Here is a 19,610-nt window from a genome sequence, read left to right on the forward strand (position 1 = left end):
GCTCCCAGGACCCACTTCCCTGAGAGAAATCCCAGCTCCACAGCCAGCCACGTGCAGCATCAGCCTCCTGCAGCATGAGCCAAAGAGCCATGGAAAGGGGATGTGGAAAGGGGACATCAGCCTCAGGAGCCCCTGTGTCCTCCCCAGCTCTACTTCCCCACAGCAACCACATTGCTATGCAAGGTGGCTTTGAAGAGGAGTAAAGTTGAAGAAGAAACAGCCCCAGGGCACACTGGCAACTGCAGCAGCTGGCTGTGTGTGCAGACCTGGCACCCCAGACCCCGACTGACCATGCTGCTGTGGCAGGAGCACTTGTGTGGCCACCCCCTGGCTCAGGCGACACCAGCCCGGTGCTGGATCTCACTGGTGCTGTCTCCAGGTGATGGATGAGGACAAACCTTTCAAGGATGCATTTATTTAGCTGGAAAAAGGGCTGGAAGGTGCTCACACAGATGGAAGTTTGGCAGGAGCTCTTCAGCTGCATCCAGGATGTCTCACCAGGGCAGGAGCGCTGGGGGCACACAAGGGACTCGTCGAGCCCCACAGAGCAGCTCTGGGCTGTGGGAGGCTGAATCCAGCCACTCACTTTGAACCTCAGTCACCACTCTGCCAAGCAATGCAGAGTGCTGGTCCAGCCACCCCCCTCATCCAATGCCATGCTCGCCAGCTGTGCCAGGCAAGACACTGCCTGTCCTTCGGTGGCTGGCACCACATTAGCACCAGCTCTGCACTGGTCGCTCTGGCCAGCGAGCCAACAAACACAACTGCTGGCCCGGACTGGCTCTCAACAGAGCCGCACTGCGGGTTGGCTCAGTCCTGGTGGCCCTGGGACCCAGGATATGGATCCTTGGCCCCCATCCGCAGCGTGTCCCTTCCACTGGGACTGAGCCAAGTTCCACCCAAACACAGTCCTGCCTCCGGAAAGTGCAGGCACAAGACTGCCATTAGTCCAGAAAAACCTGGGATGCATGCTCTCATCAGAGCCCTGTAACGTGAGAAACCATGAGTGAGAGCAACGGGCTCTGCAGTTTATTGCAGACGTCAGAGCAGAGCAAGGGCAGCTGGGTCAGAAGACGCGGAGCCCACAGCTGAGCTCAGGTGGAGCAGACGGCGCTACCAGAGAGCTAGGGCAGCAGCAGCTGCCGAGCGCACCCCTGCGGGGACACCGCTATGGCAAGGGCTGGCAGAGGCCCACCACCCACAGCCCAGCGCAGCCCCCGCTTGTCATGAATATGGGTCCAGAGGTGCTACCAACAGCGGATCCAGGCCTGCCAAACCGTGCACCCGTTGCACCTGCCCGGGTGCACGGGTGACAGTTAACGAGGGAACAGAAGGGAATCGCGATCGTTTAGCCGCAGAACTGCCACCAAAAGCCCAGTGCGGCTTCTGCAATGCAGCTCAAACCTACAGCAGGCCGGCGTCCCCAGCCCAGAGAACTGAGGAGACCGCTCAACAGGCGGCACAGCCCCCAGGGCTCAGCACGGTCAGGCCTCGGGCGCCGCAGCTCGCTCCAGAAGGGCCGGCCACAGCCAGGCTCCGCGCCCACCGCGGGCTACGGGAAGGGACGCAAAAAGCCGCGGCCGCCCGAATGTCGGGACAGGGGCGGGGAGGGGCCCGGAGCGGAGGGATCGGGAGCCACAAAATATCCCGGGACCGGGAGTCCCAAACCCGGCCCGGGCCCACCCGACCCCGGCCCCGTCCACTTCCGCCCCACCGCCACGTGACAGGCGCAACCCCGGCGCGACGCCGACGCTCAGGGCCCGGGCGCCGTTTCGTGACGTTCTGACGCAAATACACTCTCCTGTCTTTATAATCCTTCCGCGAAGAAAGTAGTTCCCTGGCAGGGCCCTGAGGCCTTCTCCAGCCTGCCGACGCTGGGTGATGCCGCTCGGTGCAGCTCATCGGCGGTGGCGGCGGCTAGCGTGAGGGAGCGCGGCCCCGCAGCGACGAGCAGTCCGGGGCGCGGAGGGGACTGGGGTAAGTAGTTCCGGCGAGCGCCTCGCGCGGCTGTACCGCTGCGCGGCGCGAGGGCGGGGGGGCATGGCGGCCGCCGTGGTGCCGGCTCCGGCGGGGGCGCGGCCGAGCCGCGGCGGGCAGGGTAAGGGCGCGGGCCGAAGGGCGAGCGGGCGGTGGCGGCGGCAGCGGCAGCGGGACCCCTCGACCCGCCGCGACGGCGACTCCCCCCAGCCCCGGCGCACCGGGGCCGCCCCGCCGTGTGCGCGCGCGCGGAGGCGGCGGGGGGGACCCCGCGGCAAGATGGCGGCTGAGGGCCGGGCAGGGCCGCGGGGCATGACGGGAGCAGGAACGCCGGGCGGCGCTGGGATCCCCCATGAGGGCGGGCGGGACCCCCGGGCATGGGGTCGCCGCAGCTCCGGCTTCTCTGCCGGTGTCCCGGCGGGCGGCCCGAGCTCCTGGGCCGTTTCCCCCGCGCTGGCCGGGTGCAGCTGGGAGGGGCGCTCTGGCCGCGGCGCTGACGGCGGCTGCCTCCCCACGCAGGTCGATCCTAGACGGCCCGGGCAGGACGGGCATGGAGGAGAATGCGGTGGAGAGCAGCAGCGACGCGGCCCCGCAGGAGGCCCGGGAGGAGCCCTCCGAGAGCGGCCTGGGCGTCGGGACCTCGGAGGCTGTGTCGGCAGACAGCAGCGATGCCGCCTCGGCCCCCGGACCCCTCTCCCGTGCCGATGAGTCCGCCGTGGGCCAGAGCTCCGACAGCAGCGGGGTCTCATTGGTAGGAGCTGATGGGGAGGATGGGGCAGCAGTCGGCTCGGGGAGGGGCGGCTGTGGGTTTCTCGGAACGGTTTTGGCAAGCGGAGCTAGCGCTGGAGCTCAGCAGCCTGGGCAGGCACTGTGAGAGCAGTCGGGGGTCTAGTGCCGGTCGGAGGAGAACTCTCCTTGGTAGCAAGAGCAGTGCTGGAGGTCCGGGGTCCTTAGCAGTGTCAAAAGACCTACTCTGCTCCTTTTCTGGGAGGTTCCGTGGTGACATACCGGTGTCATTTGCATGTGTTGGCTCCCCTGAGGGTCTGGCCTGGCAAAGGTCTCTTAGCTGAGCTTTTCTGACCTCCTTTTTTTCCATCAGGAAGAGGTGTCAGAGAGCAGCTCCAGCACAGATGCCATTCCCCGAGTTTACCTGCCAGATTCATCCTCCATTGCACAGTCCACCTTAGTTTCCAGTGTCTCCACTGTGAGCCAGTCCATCATGGTGTCAGAGTCTCCACAAGTCCTTGTCCACTCCAGCGTCATCACAGACGGTGCCACAATTGTGTCAGACTCCACTGCCTCCACTTCCTCGGACCTGGGCTCTGCCATTGACAAAATCATTGAGTCCACCATCGGCCCTGACATCATCCAGAGTGAGTGTGGGCTGCCATGGCTGGCACACAGGGCACAGCTGCCCATGCTGGAGCCTGCATGTGGCCTGGGGGGCTGGGGAGGGAGCTGCTACCGTGCCAGGCCTTGGGAGGCGAGGGGGTGATGCCTGCCTGCATAGAAACGCAGCTCCAGCAGTTGGGGTTTCTATTCTTGCCTTTCTGGAGGGTTTGACAAGGAGCTGGTGGCTTCAGCCCTCTTCCTGCCCAGCTGCTCCCCCAGCTGTGTGCCAGGGCAGGCTTCATCCCTGCAGCCAGACCTTCCTTGCCCCTTCCCACTGTGTGTCAGAGAGCCCTTGTGACTCTGCAGCCCCTGCTTTGCTCTTCTCTTCCTCACAGGCTGCATCGCTGTGACCAGCGCAGAGGATGGTGGGGCAGAGACTACCCAGTACCTCATTCTGCAGGGCCCTGATGATGGTAAGGGTGTGATCTGGGGTGGTGGCTGTCTCTGCCCCAGGTCTGGAGCAGGTATCCCAGCCACAGCACCTGTCACAGCATCTCCATGGATGTCCTGGCTGTTAGGAGCTTGTCTCTGAGTTCCTGTGCAGCCCTGTGCCCCAGGGCTGGGTGCAGCCTAGGAGCAGGGGAGAGTCTGTTTCTTGACTGAGCATGCTGTGATGTTTCAGGTGCCCCCTTAGTGTCCCAGATGGCCACTTCTGCTCTGGCCAACAGCTTGGCAATTGAAGCTGTTGCTGATGGACCTACTTCCACATGCCTTGATCAGCCTGGCCCTTCAGACCCTGCTGAGCAGCTGGAGGTGCTGGAGCTGCCCACGCAGCCAGATCAGGCCCAAGAAGCAGATGGCGGGGAGGAGCTGGACCAGCCAGACATGGAGACCCTGGAGGAGATGATGGAGGTGGTGGTGGTGCAGCAGTTCAAGTGCAAGATGTGCCAGTACAAGAGTGTCTCCAAGAAGACTCTGATTAATCACATGAAGGAACGGCACTTCCAGCCAGGTGCGTGCTGAGGAAACTTCATCCTGCTCTGGGAAGGAACCAGGGAGGGGTGTGATGTAAGAAACTGCTCCACCACACAGCCTGGTAAGGAGTTTTTGTTCTGTCCTCTGTGACAGTGGGTTCAGCACTGGCTTTGAAGAAAGGACGTCCATGGAAGGGGGGAGCAGCTCCAAAGAGCACAGAGCAGGAAGCCCCTGAAGAAGAAGAGGATGATGATATCATGGATGCTGGTGCTATTGATGACCCCAAAGGTATGACTCATCCTCACCATTTCTTAGGTAGTTTAGTCTCCTCCCAGTCTCTGTCTGACGTTCTGGGCCACTTCCCTGCAGAGGACAGTGACTATAACCCAGCTGAGGATGAGCCTCGTGGGCGCCAGCCCAAGTACAGCCGCAGCATCCCCACGTCCAGCGAGGAGAGGCCACGTCGGCGCCCAGGGAGGCCCCGCAAGTTTCCTCGTCTGGAGGACATGCCCCAGGACATGCCTGAGGGTGAGGGGAGTGGGAGGCAGCAGTCCTGTGCCAGGCTGGAGCTGGGGAACAGTGCAGGGAGTGTGTCTGATGGAGCTGTGCCACGTCCTGTTGAGCAGGAGCAGAGGTGGAGCCCCTGGTGACCTCCCAGAGCACATCGAGCCGCGAGCTGCAGACCTCGGAGGCAGCCAGTTCTTCTGGGCTGGAGAACGGCACCAGCGAGAGCCTGGCAGAGCCCAGCATCAGCCAGTCCGACTTGGAGAATAAGGACCCTTCCTCCAATGCCAGTCTGGAGGAGGCTGATGTCCTCCCCCGGAGGAGAGGGCGACCCTCCCGACGCTTCCTGGGCAAGAAATACCGCAAGTACATGGGGCGCAGGTGAGGGGTGCCAGCAGAGCCGGTGCTGGGGCCCTCTGGCTCTGCCCAGGGCCGGTCCAGCCCCAGCTGGCCACCACAGCCCCGACCCTGGCCCTATTCCCCAGGTACTACTACAAGTCCCCCAAGCCCCTGATGAGGCCCTACCTGTGCCGGATCTGTGGCTCACGCTTCCTGACGCACGAGGACCTGCGCTTCCACGTCAGCTCGCACGAGGCCAACGACCCTCAGCTCTTTAAGTGTCTGCAGTGCAGCTACCGCTCCCGTCGCTGGTCCTCCCTCAAGGTGGGCACCCTCTGGCCTGCTCCTGCACCCGCAAGGGTGGCCTCAGGTCTCATGGCCCTTTTCTGCTTCTCACAGGAGCACATGTTCAACCACGTGGGCAGCAAGCCCTACAAGTGTGAGGAGTGTAGTTACACCAGCGTGTACAAGAAGGATGTCATCCGGCACTCCACGGTGCACAACCGCGACAGGTGAGGGAGCTGGCTTCCTGGGATGATCTCACAGCCTGCCTGAATGGCACCAACTGTTCCCCCTGCCCCTTCCCCTGGCCCCAAAATGGGCAGTTGTGGTGTTTGGGTACAAGGGAGCTTGGTCCCAGATGTGACTCACGACATGGGGGTTTCTTCTTTCTTTTCCAGGAAAAAGAGAGCAGATCCGGTGAGTCTGGGTATCCTGCTGGCAAGCTCCCCACCCTGCTTTGTGGGAGGAGGCATGTCTGGGTTTCCACAGGCTCTTGGTGCCTGGCTGGAGGCAGTATTTTGGGATTCCCTGAGGAAGAGCAGCCCAGGTCCTGCAGTGGCGAGTGGGTCAGGACGCTGGTGACCCCTCTCTAGCAATCTCATTCTCATGGTCTCTCTCCAGCCCCCAAAGATGAACTCTTTCCCATGCCCTGTCTGCAACCGCATCTACCCCATGCAGAAGAGGCTGACCCAGCACATGAAAACACACAGCACTGAGAAGCCACACATGTGTGACAAGGTGACAGGAAACGCATGGCCTGGGGAGGGGCTGGTGGTGGGTGAAGCTGGACGGGAGGCGAGTCGTGTGCTTTGTTCTGCTGCAGTGTGGGAAGTCCTTCAAGAAACGCTACACCTTCAAGATGCACCTCCTGACGCACATCCAGGCCATCGCCAACCGCAGGTAGGAGCCTGGCAGCAGCCTGCTGGGCCGAGCCGTGTCCCACTCCCAGCAGAGGCAGGCACGGAGGGTCCCTGCTGCCCCTGTGCCGTCGTCCTGGCAGGTTCAAGTGCGAGTTCTGCGACTACGTGTGCGAGGACAAGAAGGTGCTGCTGAACCACCAGCTGTCACACATGAACGACAAGCCCTACAAGTGCAGCTTCTGCAAGTACTCCACCTTCCGCGAGGACTTCCTGGTGTCACACATGGCCGTCAAGCACACGGGTGAGCGGAGCTGCCTGTCCCGCGCCCGCTGCCCCTCTCCTTGGTGCTGTGGGAGCCCTGGGGGCTCCCTGCTGACCCCAGTGTCCCGCAGGAGGGAAGCCCTTCGCCTGTGAGTTCTGTCACTTCACCACCAAGCACAAGAAGAACCTGCGGCTGCACGTGCAGTGCCGCCACGCTGACTCCTTCGAGGAGTGGGCGCAGAGGCACCCCGAGGAGCCGCCCTGCCGCCGCCGCCCCTTCTTCACCCTGCAGCAGATCGAGGAGCTGAAGCAGCAGCACAGCCAGGGACAGGCCCCCACTGAGCCAGAGCCTGGCCCACCAGTCAGTGCCACCTCCGCATCCCGGCTGCTCCCCTGCCTACTGTGCCCGGCCATGCTGCCAGCTTGCTCTCTAACACAGGCTCCTCTTGTCCCCTGTCACCTACCAGGCAGCCCAGGCTGTGCCGGGAGTAGATGCCCCTGTCCTCTCACAGGACTCCCTGGGAGGGGCCACTATAATTTACGAGCAAGGTGAGTGAGCTCCCAGGGCAGGGGATGGAGAGGGCGTCAGGGGGTGCCCACCTGACCCCCTCCCCTCTGGCCCCTGCAGATGTGGCCGGATCGGCCGAGCTGGCCACGCAGACTGCCCTGGACCTCCTGCTGAACATGAGCACGCAGCGAGAGCTGGCCACAGGCTCTCTACAGGTGAGGAGGCCTGGGGTGGCTGTGCCTGCTGGGGGAGGTCTCTCAGCAGCAGCCAGCCCTGTTTTGCGCCACAGGGGTCTCAGTGCCGTGCCTGAGGTGCTGTCCCCTCCCCACCCCCATTTCACCAGGTGGCTGTGGTGAAGCCAAATGATTCAGGAGAGGTGCAGGAAGCCTGTGAGCCACAAGCACAGGGGGAAGGGACAGAGGTGGACCTTGAGGAGCAGCAGCAGCAGAAGTTGGTGACGCTGCACATGGCAGAGGCTGGGGAGACGCTGGTGCAGGAGGCTTACGAGGAGGCGGCGCTGGGTGGCTCAGAGCTGCAGCAGATCACGATCCCCTTCGGTGGGACAGCAGAGTACAGCATCATCACACCCATCAGCGAGGAGATGCCAGCTGCAGGCACCCTTTACAGGTCAGCCGTGTGGGAGGAACACTGCTGACCGAAACAAGGAGGCTTTGGTGGTGAGAAGGAGGAGAAAGAAGCAGCTCTCTAACTGGTCCTTACCCGCAGTGAGGAGGAGAGCCCTGCGGAGACCTCCCATGCAGTCGTGGTGAGCGAGGCGGTGATGACAGAGGAGGTTCTGAAGGAGCACAGCGATCATTACATCATGTCCAGCACTGCGGGGAGCCAGTTCCAGCCGGTGGAGGTAAGGAGCCGAGCTCCCCCCTGCTGTGGCGGCGGTGTGAACCGGTGTGACTGTGTGTTTCTCTCGCAGCCCCTCAGCGGGGACGCTGCCTTCCCCCCACCAGCAGAGGGCCCGGAGGCACAGCCCGCCAGCGTCAAGTGGCCCCTGGTGCAGTGTGTCACCAGGCAGCTCCAGAAGGACTCGTCTTTATCCCCAGCCTCCGAGGGGCAGGAAGTCTCATCCCCAAAGGTCAAGTGGCCTGTGCTGCAAGGCATGGCCAAGAAGCTCTCCTGCAAGGTTTCCACAGCCAAGAAGCTTTCGTGCAAGATTTCCACAGCCAAAAAGTTTTCATGCAAGATTTGCACAGCCATGTTCACAGGGAGAGCAGAGATGGAGAGTCACAAGAGAGCCCACATTGGGCCCAGCACCTTCAAGTGTCCTGACTGCCCGTTCACTGCAGCCCTCTGGCCGGAGGTTCGGGTAGGTCCCTGGCACAGGGCAGCCCTAGGAGCAAGAAGTGTGGGGACATGTGAGCTTCCTGACCCCACACATGTCCCTTTGCCCCCAGAGCCACATGGTCCAGCATGCCAGCCTCCGACCACACAAGTGCACCCACTGCAGCTTTGCCTCCAAGAACAAGAAGGACCTGCGCAGGCACATGCTGACACACACCAATGAGAAGCCCTTTGCCTGCCAGATCTGTGGGCAGAGGTGGGTGAGGCCTGCCTGCTTTGAGGGGATCATGCAGAGATCCCCAAGGCTTAAAAGAAGACCTGACCCCTGAGGGCTATCCCCTGTTAGAGGGAATTCTGGCCCCAGATGGTTCCTTCTATGGGTGGGGAAGCAACTTGTCTCAAAGGAACTTCTGCCCAAGGAGGTTCAGTGCTGCTGGAAGTGTTTTGGGAACTGGGCCAGGCCATGCTGTGGAATGTGCTCCTGTTGCCCATGGCCAGGGTCTCTGCAGAGGGCACTAAGGCCCTGTGGTGCCAGAGCAACTCCACCTTGCTCTGTCCTTCTGTAGGTTCAACCGAAACGGGCACCTCAAGTTCCACATGCAGCGTTTGCACAGCTCAGAGGGCACTCGGCCGGGGCCACCAGCAGCTGCTGCCCAGCAAACCATCATCCTGAACAGTGATGAGGACACGCTGGCCACCCTGCAGAGTAAGTTGTGTCCCTCTCACCAGCATGAGCTCTGGGTCTCCTCTACAGGGTTCACCCAGCCTGTGGGCAAATAGGGCTGAGGTACAGCAGGGCCAAGAGATTACAGTTGCATGTCAGAGTTGGTCGTGGTGGTAGGACATGGTGTGGAGATGAAGACCTGGGTGCAGGGAGCTCTCCTGGCAAGGTGCTGGCTGTTGTGGTCCTGTGCAGAATTGGGCGCCAGCACTTGCTCCGAACAGGCCCCAGTGGATCAGGATGTGGTGAGAGCAGTGGTGCTGAAGTGAGAAGCAGAGTTCATGATCTGATGACAAAAAACCTCCCACATAGTGACTTCTCATTCCCTTCATCTTGGGCCAGCTTGCTTTAGCTTCTGGCCTTCTGCAAGCAGAGCTGAGACTCCTGTGCTCCTCATAGGGAGGGCAGCAGCCAGGGGCCAGCTGGCAGCCCTTGCACGGTCTGTCAGTGTTGGCAGTGGCTCTCTCTGTGTTGCAGCGGCGCTGCAGTCAGGCCAGGCAGTGCTGGCTCCCGAGCGGCTGCAGCAGGCCCTGGGACAGGAGCACATCATCGTGGCCCAGGAGCAGAGCGTCACCAGCCAGGTGAGTCAGGCTGCATGCTGCCTGCAGCTGCTCCCTGGGGGCTCTGGGGTTGCATCCTTGAGGGCACACAGCTGGGCATCCTGCCCTGACCACAGGCTCTTGGTGATGTGCAGGAGGAGGCTGCATACATCCAGGAGATCACGACGGCCGATGGGCAGACAGTGCAGCACTTAGTGACCTCAGACAACCAGGTGAGGGGCCCAGAGCTGCTGCATGGCTGCAGGGGGGAGAGCTGGGGTGAAAACGGGCATGGAAGACAAGACAAGAACCAGCCCTGCTGCAGTGCAGGGGGTTTTGGGCTGGGGTGGCCTTTCCTGGGTCTGAATCCCTGTTTGCAGGTTCAATACATCATTGCCCAGGACTCTGTACAGCACTTGCTTCCCCACGAGTACGTTGTTGTCCCAGAGGGACATCACATCCAGGTGAGCTTCAGGCTGCCCCTCTGTGATGTGAATGGGGCTCAGCCTACTCCTGCTCCTCATGGCTTACTCCATTTGAGTGAGAGCTTTGTTCAGAGCCTGCTGGCACTAACACAGCCCCACGGTGGCTTTCATCCCCAGGTCCAGGATGGGCAGATCACTCACATCCAGTATGAGCAGGGCAGCCAGTTCCTCCAGGAGCCACAGGTGAGGGGCCAAGCATGGATGAGGCTGCCAGGGCTATCTGAGATGGGCATTGGGCACCCACCTGGAGAGGGAGGGATGTGAAATGGAAGGTGTGTGTGGGCTGGCAACAGAGCAGTGCCCCAGGAGGTGTGCAGACCTTCCCTGAGCCTGCTGCCCTCTCTCCCCTGCAGATCCAGTACATGCCTGTCTCGCCAGAGCAGCAGCTTGTCACCCAGGCACAGCTGGAGGCAGCAGCACACTCTGCAGTCTCAGGTAGGACCTGGGGACAGGGCTAAGCTCTGGGGTAGCTTGGGGACAGCTCTGGCTGTCCCATCTCACTCCAGCTGTTCCAGGAGCCAGTCCTGCTGTGTGACAGCATCACCTCAGCTCTGCTCTGCCTGCAGGGCCTGTTTGGTGGTTGTCACCAGCAGGGGTTCACAGGTGGCCACACCACAGCTCTTGCCCAGCTGCTCCAGGGTTGAGGTGGTGAGGTTGTCACCTTGCTGCCAGCATCCCTGGAACTGTGGGTGACAGCCAGCCTTGGGCCCACCCTGATGTCTGTGGGGAGCTCTTCACTGGCCCCAGCCTGTCAGCTCTGGGTCAGCACCAGCCTCTTTCCCCTGGGGATGAGCTTCCACAGGGAGGAGACACCATGCTATGTATTCCCAGAGTTAACCACAGCCAGGCTTCTGGAGCCCTTCTGCTTCCCTTGGTGACCTGCTTGTGCCCTGGGGCACAGATGGGAGGGTCCCTGGGCAGCCTCTGGTTCCTTGCCACCCCTGGGCTCACCTCTCTCCTCTCCTGTCTCCTGCAGCAGTGGCCGACGCGGCAATGGCACAGGCGCAGGGAGTGTTCACCGCCGAGGCCACAGCCGAGCAGCTGCAGCAGCTGCAGCAGGGCATTCACTACGATGTCATCACCCTGGCAGAATAGCGGCACCAGGCCCGGTGGGCACCGTGACGCCATGCAGAGCGGGGTGGGCATGCCGGGCAGGAGCTGCCTCAGCCAGCAGTTGCCTTATTGCTTGGGGGTTCCGGGGGGTGCAGCTGGGTGTGCTGTGACGGGGACATGCTGCCACTTGGCCACCCCGTGAGGGTCCTGCACATCCCCCCCCCTGCCGCCAGTGCAGGCCACTGCCTCCAGCCAGGGTCTGAGGCTGGCAGTGCTTGCAGGCCTGGGCTCTGCCTACTGCACTTGATGGTCTGAACCTCTTTTCCCTGAATCATGTTGGCGTAGGCCATGCCTCGAGCAGTGCCTGCCTGGCACACAAGGGTGCAGCCATGGGGCTGGCAGAGCTGGGGTGTGGTGGGAAGGGGGTGCTGTAGCCACGCTCCCTATGACACAGCCAGGGAGTGTGAAGGCACCTGTCCCTCCCTTGGCATCTCCTGCCTGCGGGCAGGCAGCAGTGGGGTGTGGCCTGGAGGAGCCTGCAGCGGGAGGAGGCATGGGTGGAAAATGTTCTATTTTTGTTCTGAGGAGGGTTGGACGCTGGTGTTGGTTCGTGGGTGGTTGTGGGAGGGGTTCGGGTCCCGTTCTCGAGCTTTGACTCTGCTTATGAATAAAAAGGGATTGCAGCTGGCATGAGCTCTGTGGTCCTGCCCCAACAACACTGACATCACCACCCCCACCTCGGGCTCCCAGTGCCTGGCCCAGGCCCGTGGCTGCTGGCAGATGTGGATGCCCAGTGCCACCGGCTGCCTCCTGCCTGGGTGACCTTGACTCCTGGGCTTCATCCTGGCATCTGGTCCAGGGGTGGGTTTGGGGCTGGAGTCATGAAATTAATCGAGTGGTAAACAGCCTAAATCCCGTGTAACTCTGCCCTGCTACACGCTGCCCCTCCCTGAGCCGATTGTCTGGAGGTGTTTACATGTGATTATGACAGCTGAGCTCCGGCTCCTGCTCTGCAGCCAGCTCAGCCTCTGCCCAGGGGAAAGGCCCTGGGGCCTCCCCACCTCAGCAGGAGCAGCCTTGAGCCCTCAGTCCCGCGACCAGGAGCGTGGCGTGGTGTGACCCTGAGCTTAGCCAGCCTCTTGCCCCACCTGCTGCAAGGGGATGGGGAAGGCACTGGGGACTGCGTCCTGCTCCAAAGGCCAGCAGCACCTGGCTGGTCTGGCAGCTGGGGTACCCAGCTGGGAAGTGGGGTGTGGGTGGCCCCACAGCCCTGGTTGCTCTTGGTTGTTCTGCGCCAGTTACAGCTGTGCCTACTTTTGCTGCTGTGTGGCTGTGGCTGGGTCAGCATCCAGCTGTGTCCAGCTGCTATGGCAGTGCCTGGCCGCAGCCCTCCCTCCCCAGCTGTGCAGCGCAGGGTTAAGGCCCCGGGCAATCCGCAGGCGCTTTCCTAGATTACAGCCCCATTATCTAATCAAGCCGATCCGCGGTGTCGCCGGCGGCACCGATTAGGGTTGCAAGAGTCCTGTGGGGACAAGGTTACGGAGCCACCGTGGGGCCACTGCCGGGGCTGGCCCGGCTGTGCAGCCTGACTGTCCACTCCTGCTCGGTGACACTGGTGACACGGCTGCCCCGTGACTTCCACGCTTGAGGCTGCCCAGAGCATGGGACCAAGCCCGCGGCGGGGACAGTGCTGGGACGGACGGAACCAGGGGTCCTGGCTGCTGCAGATGGGGTGCTCCAAGTGCAGCTGGCACTCTGGGCGCCCACAGTAGGGCACAACAGGGGCTCGGTGCCCCTCAGCGCTGGCACCTCCCCTGTCACCGGGGGCCTGGGGATGCGGCAGGGCTCGTTAGCGCCGGTGACCTTCCCGGTGCCGTCCCCGGCCAGCGCTAAGCGGGTTTGTTACATCTTTAATATCCTGAGAGCGTTATTATCGGTATTTAACCACGGATACAACCTGTGGGATAATCCCAGGCTGAGCGGGGGGCGCAGTGCAGGAGCGGGTGCCCGGGGGGTCGTGAGCTCTCGGGGGTCCTTGCACAGCTGCCCGCTCCTGACCTGCCTGCCTGCTGCCCTCCACAGTGGGCAGGAACATCCCTACCTGGGCAAAGGGTCTCCAGCTGTCCCCAGGGCTGTGGGGCCCCTACCCCTTTGCTCCTCTGCAGCCAGGGGTCTACAGTGTCACCAGGGCTTGGGCAAGAACCTGGTCAAGCTGGGGGAGCAGCTGAGTTCCAGCACAGCACTCTCTGCCACCCATGTCCTACCAACCATGCATAAATTCTGCCAGTGCCCTGCCCTCTGACCTGACCCACTGCCGACCCCTGTCCTGGGCCCAGGTCAGGGCTGGAGCCAAGGATGGGGACCAGCAGCTCTCGGCACTGCAGTTGAGCCCAGTGTGTGCTGTGCCCCAAGGGCATCCCTGTGTCTGTGGGGCTGTGGTGCTTCCCTGGGCTCTGTGCACCAGCCCCCACTGCTGCTGCACCCCACGCCGGAGGGCTACTCCCTATCCGTGGTGGCTGTGCAGGGTTGGGGGACCAAAAGGGACAGACGTCCTAGTAGGAGTCCTGGCCATGTCCTGGCTGATGGGCAGGGTGAGGGGCTGCTCCCTGCTAGTCCCTGCCGACACAAGCTGTGGGGGGGAGTTATCCGCTGCCCCAGATCCCGCTGCCGCTCCCCTGGGCACTAATACCCCCTGGTCAGCTGCCAGTTGCCATGGACCCAGCAGCTATAAAATGCCCAGGAGCAGCTCCCTGGCTTCTCTCCCTGCAGCATGGCAGCAACTCAGGGTGAGGGGAGCCCAGGCCGAGAGCTGGAGGGCTGTGGAGGGCCCTGGAGAGCCCTGCGGGGGTCCCCCCAAGCCCTGATGCCCTACCCCTGCCCTGTGCTGGCTGGCTGCAGCCTGCTGCCACCACCCCTGAGCCTCCTGGCACCCCCGGTAAGTGCTGCACAGTGTAACTGGGATGCGGAACCCTCCTGGGACTGGGCTGGGGCTGTATGGGGTGGCTGGGGTTGGGGCTGGGCACCTGCTGTCCTGGGTTCTCTGTACCCCCCCTTACACCATCCTGCATGTCGGGACACCCAGTGCCAGGCATGGGAGAGAATGAGGAGGGTCAGGACCCAGCTTTGCCCCTTCCCATGTGCAAAGGGCTGCATCCCTCTGTCCCCCAGCCCCTGTCCTCTGCGGGTGCCCCTGTCCTGACACCCATTTGCCCCCTCCAGGTCTCTCCAGCCTATGAGGTGCTGCCAGGGCTGGTACCCAGTGCTGGGCTCTGCCCACCCTGCTGCCAACAGCCCCTGCCTGTGGAGCCAGGGCGAGCGAAGGTGGTGGCAGCACGGGAGAGCACTGGGGCATTGAAGGCCTGGCTGGCACGGCACCCCAGGAACCCCTACCCCAGCAAAGGGGAGAAGGTGATGCTGGCCGTGGTCAGCAGGATGAGCCTCACCCAGGTCTCCACATGGTTCGCCAACGCCCGCCGGCGCCTCAAGAAGGAAAACAAGGCAGGCTGGGCACCACGGGGTGCTTCAGACAGCGAGGACAGCGAGGGAGAGGGGACCACACCAGGTGCCAAGCCTGGCCCTGACCCCAACCCCGTGCAGGATGGGTGCAGGAACAGTCCTGAGCAGGAGGAGCCAGGACCTGACCAGGTCACAGAGCACCAGAAACCCAAGATCTGGAGCGTGGCAGCGATGCTGGCATCTCCCACCAGGGAGAGTAGGTCCCCCCCGGGGGTGCCAGCGATGCCGAAGCAGGGGTAGGGCTGGGGTTGTGGGGATGCAACAGCCCTCTGCAGGGGACAGGGGTGGTGACGGGACCTGGAGACTGCCTGAGAGCAAGAGGAGTGGGCAGGGAGGGACACAGGGCACTAATAAATGTGACTGTCTTGGACCTCCTGGTGTTGCTTGTCTGTGGTGGGGCTGGCAGTGGGGCTGTGGGCATGCTGGTGGGGGTGTAGGGAGGGCTGGAGGGGAGATGGGCATCTCCACTGCCAGTACTGCCGTGGGCAGCCCCAGTCACCCCATGGAGCAGAGCAGGTCTTGCCCTGAGCCCCCTGGGCTGCTGCCTCTCCCTGAAGCAGGACGCCCCTGGGTGCCCAAGACAGGCTTGAGGGGATCTACCTGCCCCTGGTGCCCAGGGCAGCTCCTCCACCCGATTTGGTGCCTGATTCTTCCTCACCTTTCCCCTCCCTGGACATCCAGAGTCACCCCTGTGGCAAAGAACTGGGTGTGGGGCTGTCACAGCGCTGTGCTGTGGGACAGAGTAGGGAGGGACATTCTGGGATAGGGACAAACAGGCACAAGGACATGCAGGGAGCATGCCACACAGCGAGTGTAGGAGGCAGCAGTAGTGCCCAGCCACTCGCTGCCAGGGCCAGGTGCAGACCTTCCCCCCCCTATTTCCCAAGGCCAAGCTGGTGGCTCTGTGCAGCCCCAGGGTGGCAAGTGCAGCCAGAGGAGACTCCGGGAAGGGGAGGAGGGAGCAGGAGCTGGGAAGGCTTGAACACAGGCAGAGTCTGCTTCTGATGTCCTTAAGAACTAGGAACCAGAGATCAGAATTTGCTCTTCTTGATAAAAGTAATGAAATGTTCTTGATGCTGAATGAGTCCTTGCACAACAAAACCCAAGGAGGTTAAATAAAGCCCAGGGGCTCTGCATGAAGACCACAAGACTACAAAACAGCTGCAACAACATCTGTACAACCCCAGCCAACCAACCTCCCCCTGCTCCTGCCCTCCACGGACACAGTGGTGGCAGCCAAGGCGGGACTCACACGGGTGGGATGGGAGTGGCAGTGCCGCGGACACAGCTATTTACATCTGGACACGGAACCGTGCTGGGGCAGGGCCAGCTGCAGGAGCCCCCCGGGCTCTGCCCCTCCTTCTCCCACCAGTGCCAGGCTGTGTCCAGCTGCCAGGGCCCCTCCGGCTGTGGCACCAAGCATCCACTCCACCTTGGGTGGGTGGGATCTGTCCCCTAGTTGCTGCTTTGCTCTCAGCCCAGCTCCTCTCTGTTTCTTTCTGGTAGAGGATGAGGAGGAGCTGAAGGTCTGGCCTGATCCCTTGAAGGCTGCAATGAGCTCCTGCAACCGCTCCAGCGTGGGCTCCCACCTGGTGAAGCTGGAGCTGTTCCACCTGAGAAGGCAACAAGCACCCAGCACCTTGCTGTGGTCCAGGCGGATCTCCATGCTGTGGGTGAGCCACGGGGAACATCTGTACCCAAGGGACAACGTTGCAAGGTGCCCGAAGCTTCCCCTGTGCAGGCGCAGGGTCAGGAGTGGGGGAACCCAAAGACCTCCCGGCACAGGCACTGACAGAGGCTGTAGACGATGCAGAGGAGGAGGGTGGCGGGCACGAGGCTGACCAGGACAATGCCCAGGCTGTGGTGCTCGATGAGGAGGAGGTAGATGCCAAAGGGCAGGGAGCTGAAGTAGAGGAGGCAGAGCACGCCCAGGATGAAGTGCGGGACTGCTTGCCACCCCCAGGAGCGGCACTTCTGCCCGGGGCCATGGCAGGGCAGCACGGTCAGACTGTCAGGGCGGTACAGCCGCACCACTTCCATCCCGTTCAAGCTCTCTGGCAGGGCCACATCCTCTGGCACCTCCAGGATGGTGACGACCACGCAATCAGGGCCGGGTGCAGGCTCCAGCACACTGGGGCAGAGCAGGACCTCAGGGGACCGGGAGGGACCTTGCTTCTTGGGCCTTTCACTGCCGGTCAGCAGTGCCAGCGCCTCACCATCGTCCTGCAGCCGCTGCACGTCCCCACCGGGCACCGAGCTGTGCTGACGGCAGAAGGGGCAGCGGAGCTGGTGGGGCGACGTGTCCCCCAGTGCCACCATCTTGTGCAGGCACCTGGTGCAGAGGCGATGGCCACAACGGAGCAGTTTGGGTCTGCGGGCGCGGGCATCGTAGCGGCTGTAGCAAATGGTGCAGTCCAGCTCTGGGGACACTGCCTGCAGCCCCCGCTCGCTGTCCGGCTGGGCCATGCTCCCGGAGGGCTGCTGCGGGGCTGGACACAGGGGGAAGGGGCTGTGAACGGGGGCTGAGGGGCAGGTTCTTTGGTCCTGCTGCACCCCATGGGCAGGCTCCTGGGCACCCCAAGGCTCCCCGGCAGAGGGGGACCGAGGGAGACTGGCACCGGCTGCAGCCCTCCTCCCGGGGCCAGCTCTGACCACCGGCTACTGCCGCTGGTTCGGGGCCTCGCCCCTGTCCCGGCTTCTGTGTGTGGGCGGGGGCCCAGCTCCCAAGTGGGCACAGGTCGACCCTCCCCATGCCAACGGCTTCCCCCGGGCGAGCTGGCATCGGACACGGGCTCTGCGGCTGCCGGGACACCCCTACCGCAGCACCCTCCCGCCCCCGGGCTCCGGAACGACCTTCCCTCCATCAGCTCCCCGCCTGGTACCTGCTCTCCGCTGGGGCTCCGGGGCGGTCGGCGGCCGTGGGTAGATGCCCGGGGCCCCGGGAGCCCCATGGAGCGGGCTGGGACGCGGTGCCCGCGGCGCTGCGGAGGCCGCCCCGGCGCAGGGGCCGGCGGCATCCCCGCGGCGTTGGCCTGGCAACGGCAAGACGGAGAAAGATGCCCGGCCGCTGCGGCTGCCAGTGCCGCCACTGGTGCTGTGCTGAGCCCAGGCCGGGCAGGATCGGCGCCACGGGCGCTGCCGGGCACAGCCGGGATGCAGCAGGCACTGCAGCGGGGGTCGATGTGGGTTCCTACAGCCTCTCCACTCCCGAGGATGCTCCTTTCCTGCCCGGTGTTCCCTGGAGCCCTGAGCCCCCAGCCTGGAAGGTAGGACAGCTGCAGAGCAGGGTCGTTACCCCACTACTGCATCTGGGGAACCAGGACCAGGGGCACCTGGGGGCTGCAGCACTTGCCAAAGCCAGGCTGGATACAGCCAAACCCTTAGTATGTCCCTCTCTGCATCTGGGTCTCTTCGGTCTGTGCCAAATCCACCCCCACTCCAGCTGTAGCCCTGGCAGGGGTGTTTCCAGCAGTCCCGAGGAGCAGCAGCCACCAGAGACCCCCCTAGGGCTGAAGGTAGGTCGACAGTGCTTGTTCCTTCCCAGCATGGACAGGTCAAACCTCTTTCCCTGTGCTGCCAGGCTGGAGAGCAGCAGCAAATGCCCACAGTGGGGGTGACAGTGGGGACCTCACACAGATACAGTCCACCCAGGGACATGCCTGAGCCCAGGCACCATGAGGGGGTTCAGCCCCTCTCAATGACACCTTGCTGCCCTCAGCTCCCTCAGGGCACAAGACAGTGAGCTGTGCCAGTTAAGGAAATATTTTTTTTCCTCCAGACAGGGCCTTGCTCTATCCCCTGAGCTCCAGGAGCAGCCAGGTGCCTGCTGCCCACACCCTGAGGACCCCAGCATGGGGCTGCAGCTCCAGCCCTCACCAGAGCAGCCCCCTGGGGCTGGAGCTGCTGGGGGCAGTGTGAGCGAGGGCCCTTTTAGGTCAAACCATCAGAGCTTCTATTTCAGGGGCCAGGCACCATCCAGCTCCCGGTGTGACCTCAGCCCCCAGCCCTGTTCATATCCTCCACCATTTCCAGCTGCCCCCTGGCTGTCCCCACAACTCCCTATGGCTCAGCCTGGCCTCAGTGACCATCCCTGGACTTCGCTTTGCCTTGGGACAGGCTCAGCCTGGTACTGCCAGGCACTGTGGGGTGGCCCTTGCAGAGTCTCAGTGGGAAGGGTCATGTCCTGCCTTGGCACCAGGCTGATAAGGGTGCTCTGGGCTGATGGGGATGCCCTGTGAAACCTGCTGTGGGCATCCTCTTCTACCATCTCCTGCTTCATCCAGGTAAACAAGATGTTCTAGAGCCACAGCCACCTTACAGGGCTTCTTGGCCACCTGCAAGCCCAAGGCAATGAAATGTTTAATGAGGTAACTGGGCATGGCCTGGAAGGGAGGCAAAGGGCTTGGTGGGGGCAGACTGGTTTGCTGAGGCTGCCAGGTGCCGGGGTGTCTGCTCACCTGCACTTCAGCAGCAGCCTGCTCTGCCTTGAAATAGTGGATAAAAGGGAAGAAAAGGCTTCATAAACACTGCTTTCACTGCCAGAGTTCCCAGCTGAGTCTCACTGAAGGACATCTATGATCTTGTCTGTTGTTGAAAGCACCCCTGGAGAACTGTGGGGGTGCCAAGAGTACGTGGGGCTGGGCTGCTTCTGCCCACCACAGAGCACTGGCACTGCCCCGGCACCAGTGCTGCCAGCGCAGGGTGCCATGTGCACATCTTGGCTTTTAACTGAGAACCCTCACAACCTGTCTGACCTGTGCCAGGAACACAGCCCCGCAGGGTGATGGCATCCAGGCACTGCTGACCCACTCTGGAGATGTCTCACTGGATTCCATGCTGCCCACCAGCCTGGCTGGAGGCAGAGGAGGCTCTAGAGGGAAAGCCAGGAAATTCCCAAATCCCAGAAAACTGGGTCAGAGAATTGTCACAGCTTTTAGACCCCAGAGCCACCCTCACCTTGTC

At 62.8% G+C, this 19,610-nt stretch overlaps 2 protein-coding genes across 2 annotated transcripts; one reads left to right on the forward strand and one right to left on the reverse strand.

Annotated features, from left to right (window-relative positions):
* The first annotated feature begins 2,527 nt into the window (after positions 1 to 2,527).
* On the forward strand, positions 2,528 to 11,740 carry ZNF335 (zinc finger protein 335). Its single transcript, XM_054392129.1, is given in 27 exon segments — positions 2,528 to 2,728; positions 3,077 to 3,350; positions 3,705 to 3,782; positions 3,992 to 4,321; positions 4,438 to 4,572; positions 4,654 to 4,812; positions 4,911 to 5,169; positions 5,274 to 5,451; positions 5,527 to 5,639; positions 5,808 to 5,826; positions 6,031 to 6,147; positions 6,233 to 6,309; positions 6,410 to 6,570; positions 6,662 to 6,891; positions 6,953 to 7,079; positions 7,159 to 7,253; positions 7,382 to 7,665; positions 7,765 to 7,900; positions 7,970 to 8,359; positions 8,448 to 8,590; positions 8,901 to 9,040; positions 9,533 to 9,636; positions 9,750 to 9,827; positions 9,975 to 10,058; positions 10,197 to 10,262; positions 10,433 to 10,514; positions 11,056 to 11,740. Coding segments are annotated over 27 exon segments (4,179 nt in total). The 3' UTR covers positions 11,175 to 11,740.
* Positions 11,741 to 16,397: 4,657 nt separating this feature from the next.
* On the reverse strand, positions 16,398 to 17,114 carry LOC128975282 (E3 ubiquitin-protein ligase RNF182-like). Its single transcript, XM_054392095.1, has one exon. The coding sequence runs from the start codon at positions 17,112 to 17,114 to the stop codon at positions 16,398 to 16,400; it is 717 nt and encodes a 238-aa protein (XP_054248070.1).
* Positions 17,115 to 19,610: the final 2,496 nt, after the last annotated feature.

This window comes from Indicator indicator, chromosome 24, assembly GCF_027791375.1.
Source record: "Indicator indicator isolate 239-I01 chromosome 24, UM_Iind_1.1, whole genome shotgun sequence".
In the NCBI taxonomy this organism is placed as follows: domain Eukaryota; kingdom Metazoa; phylum Chordata; class Aves; order Piciformes; family Indicatoridae; genus Indicator; species Indicator indicator.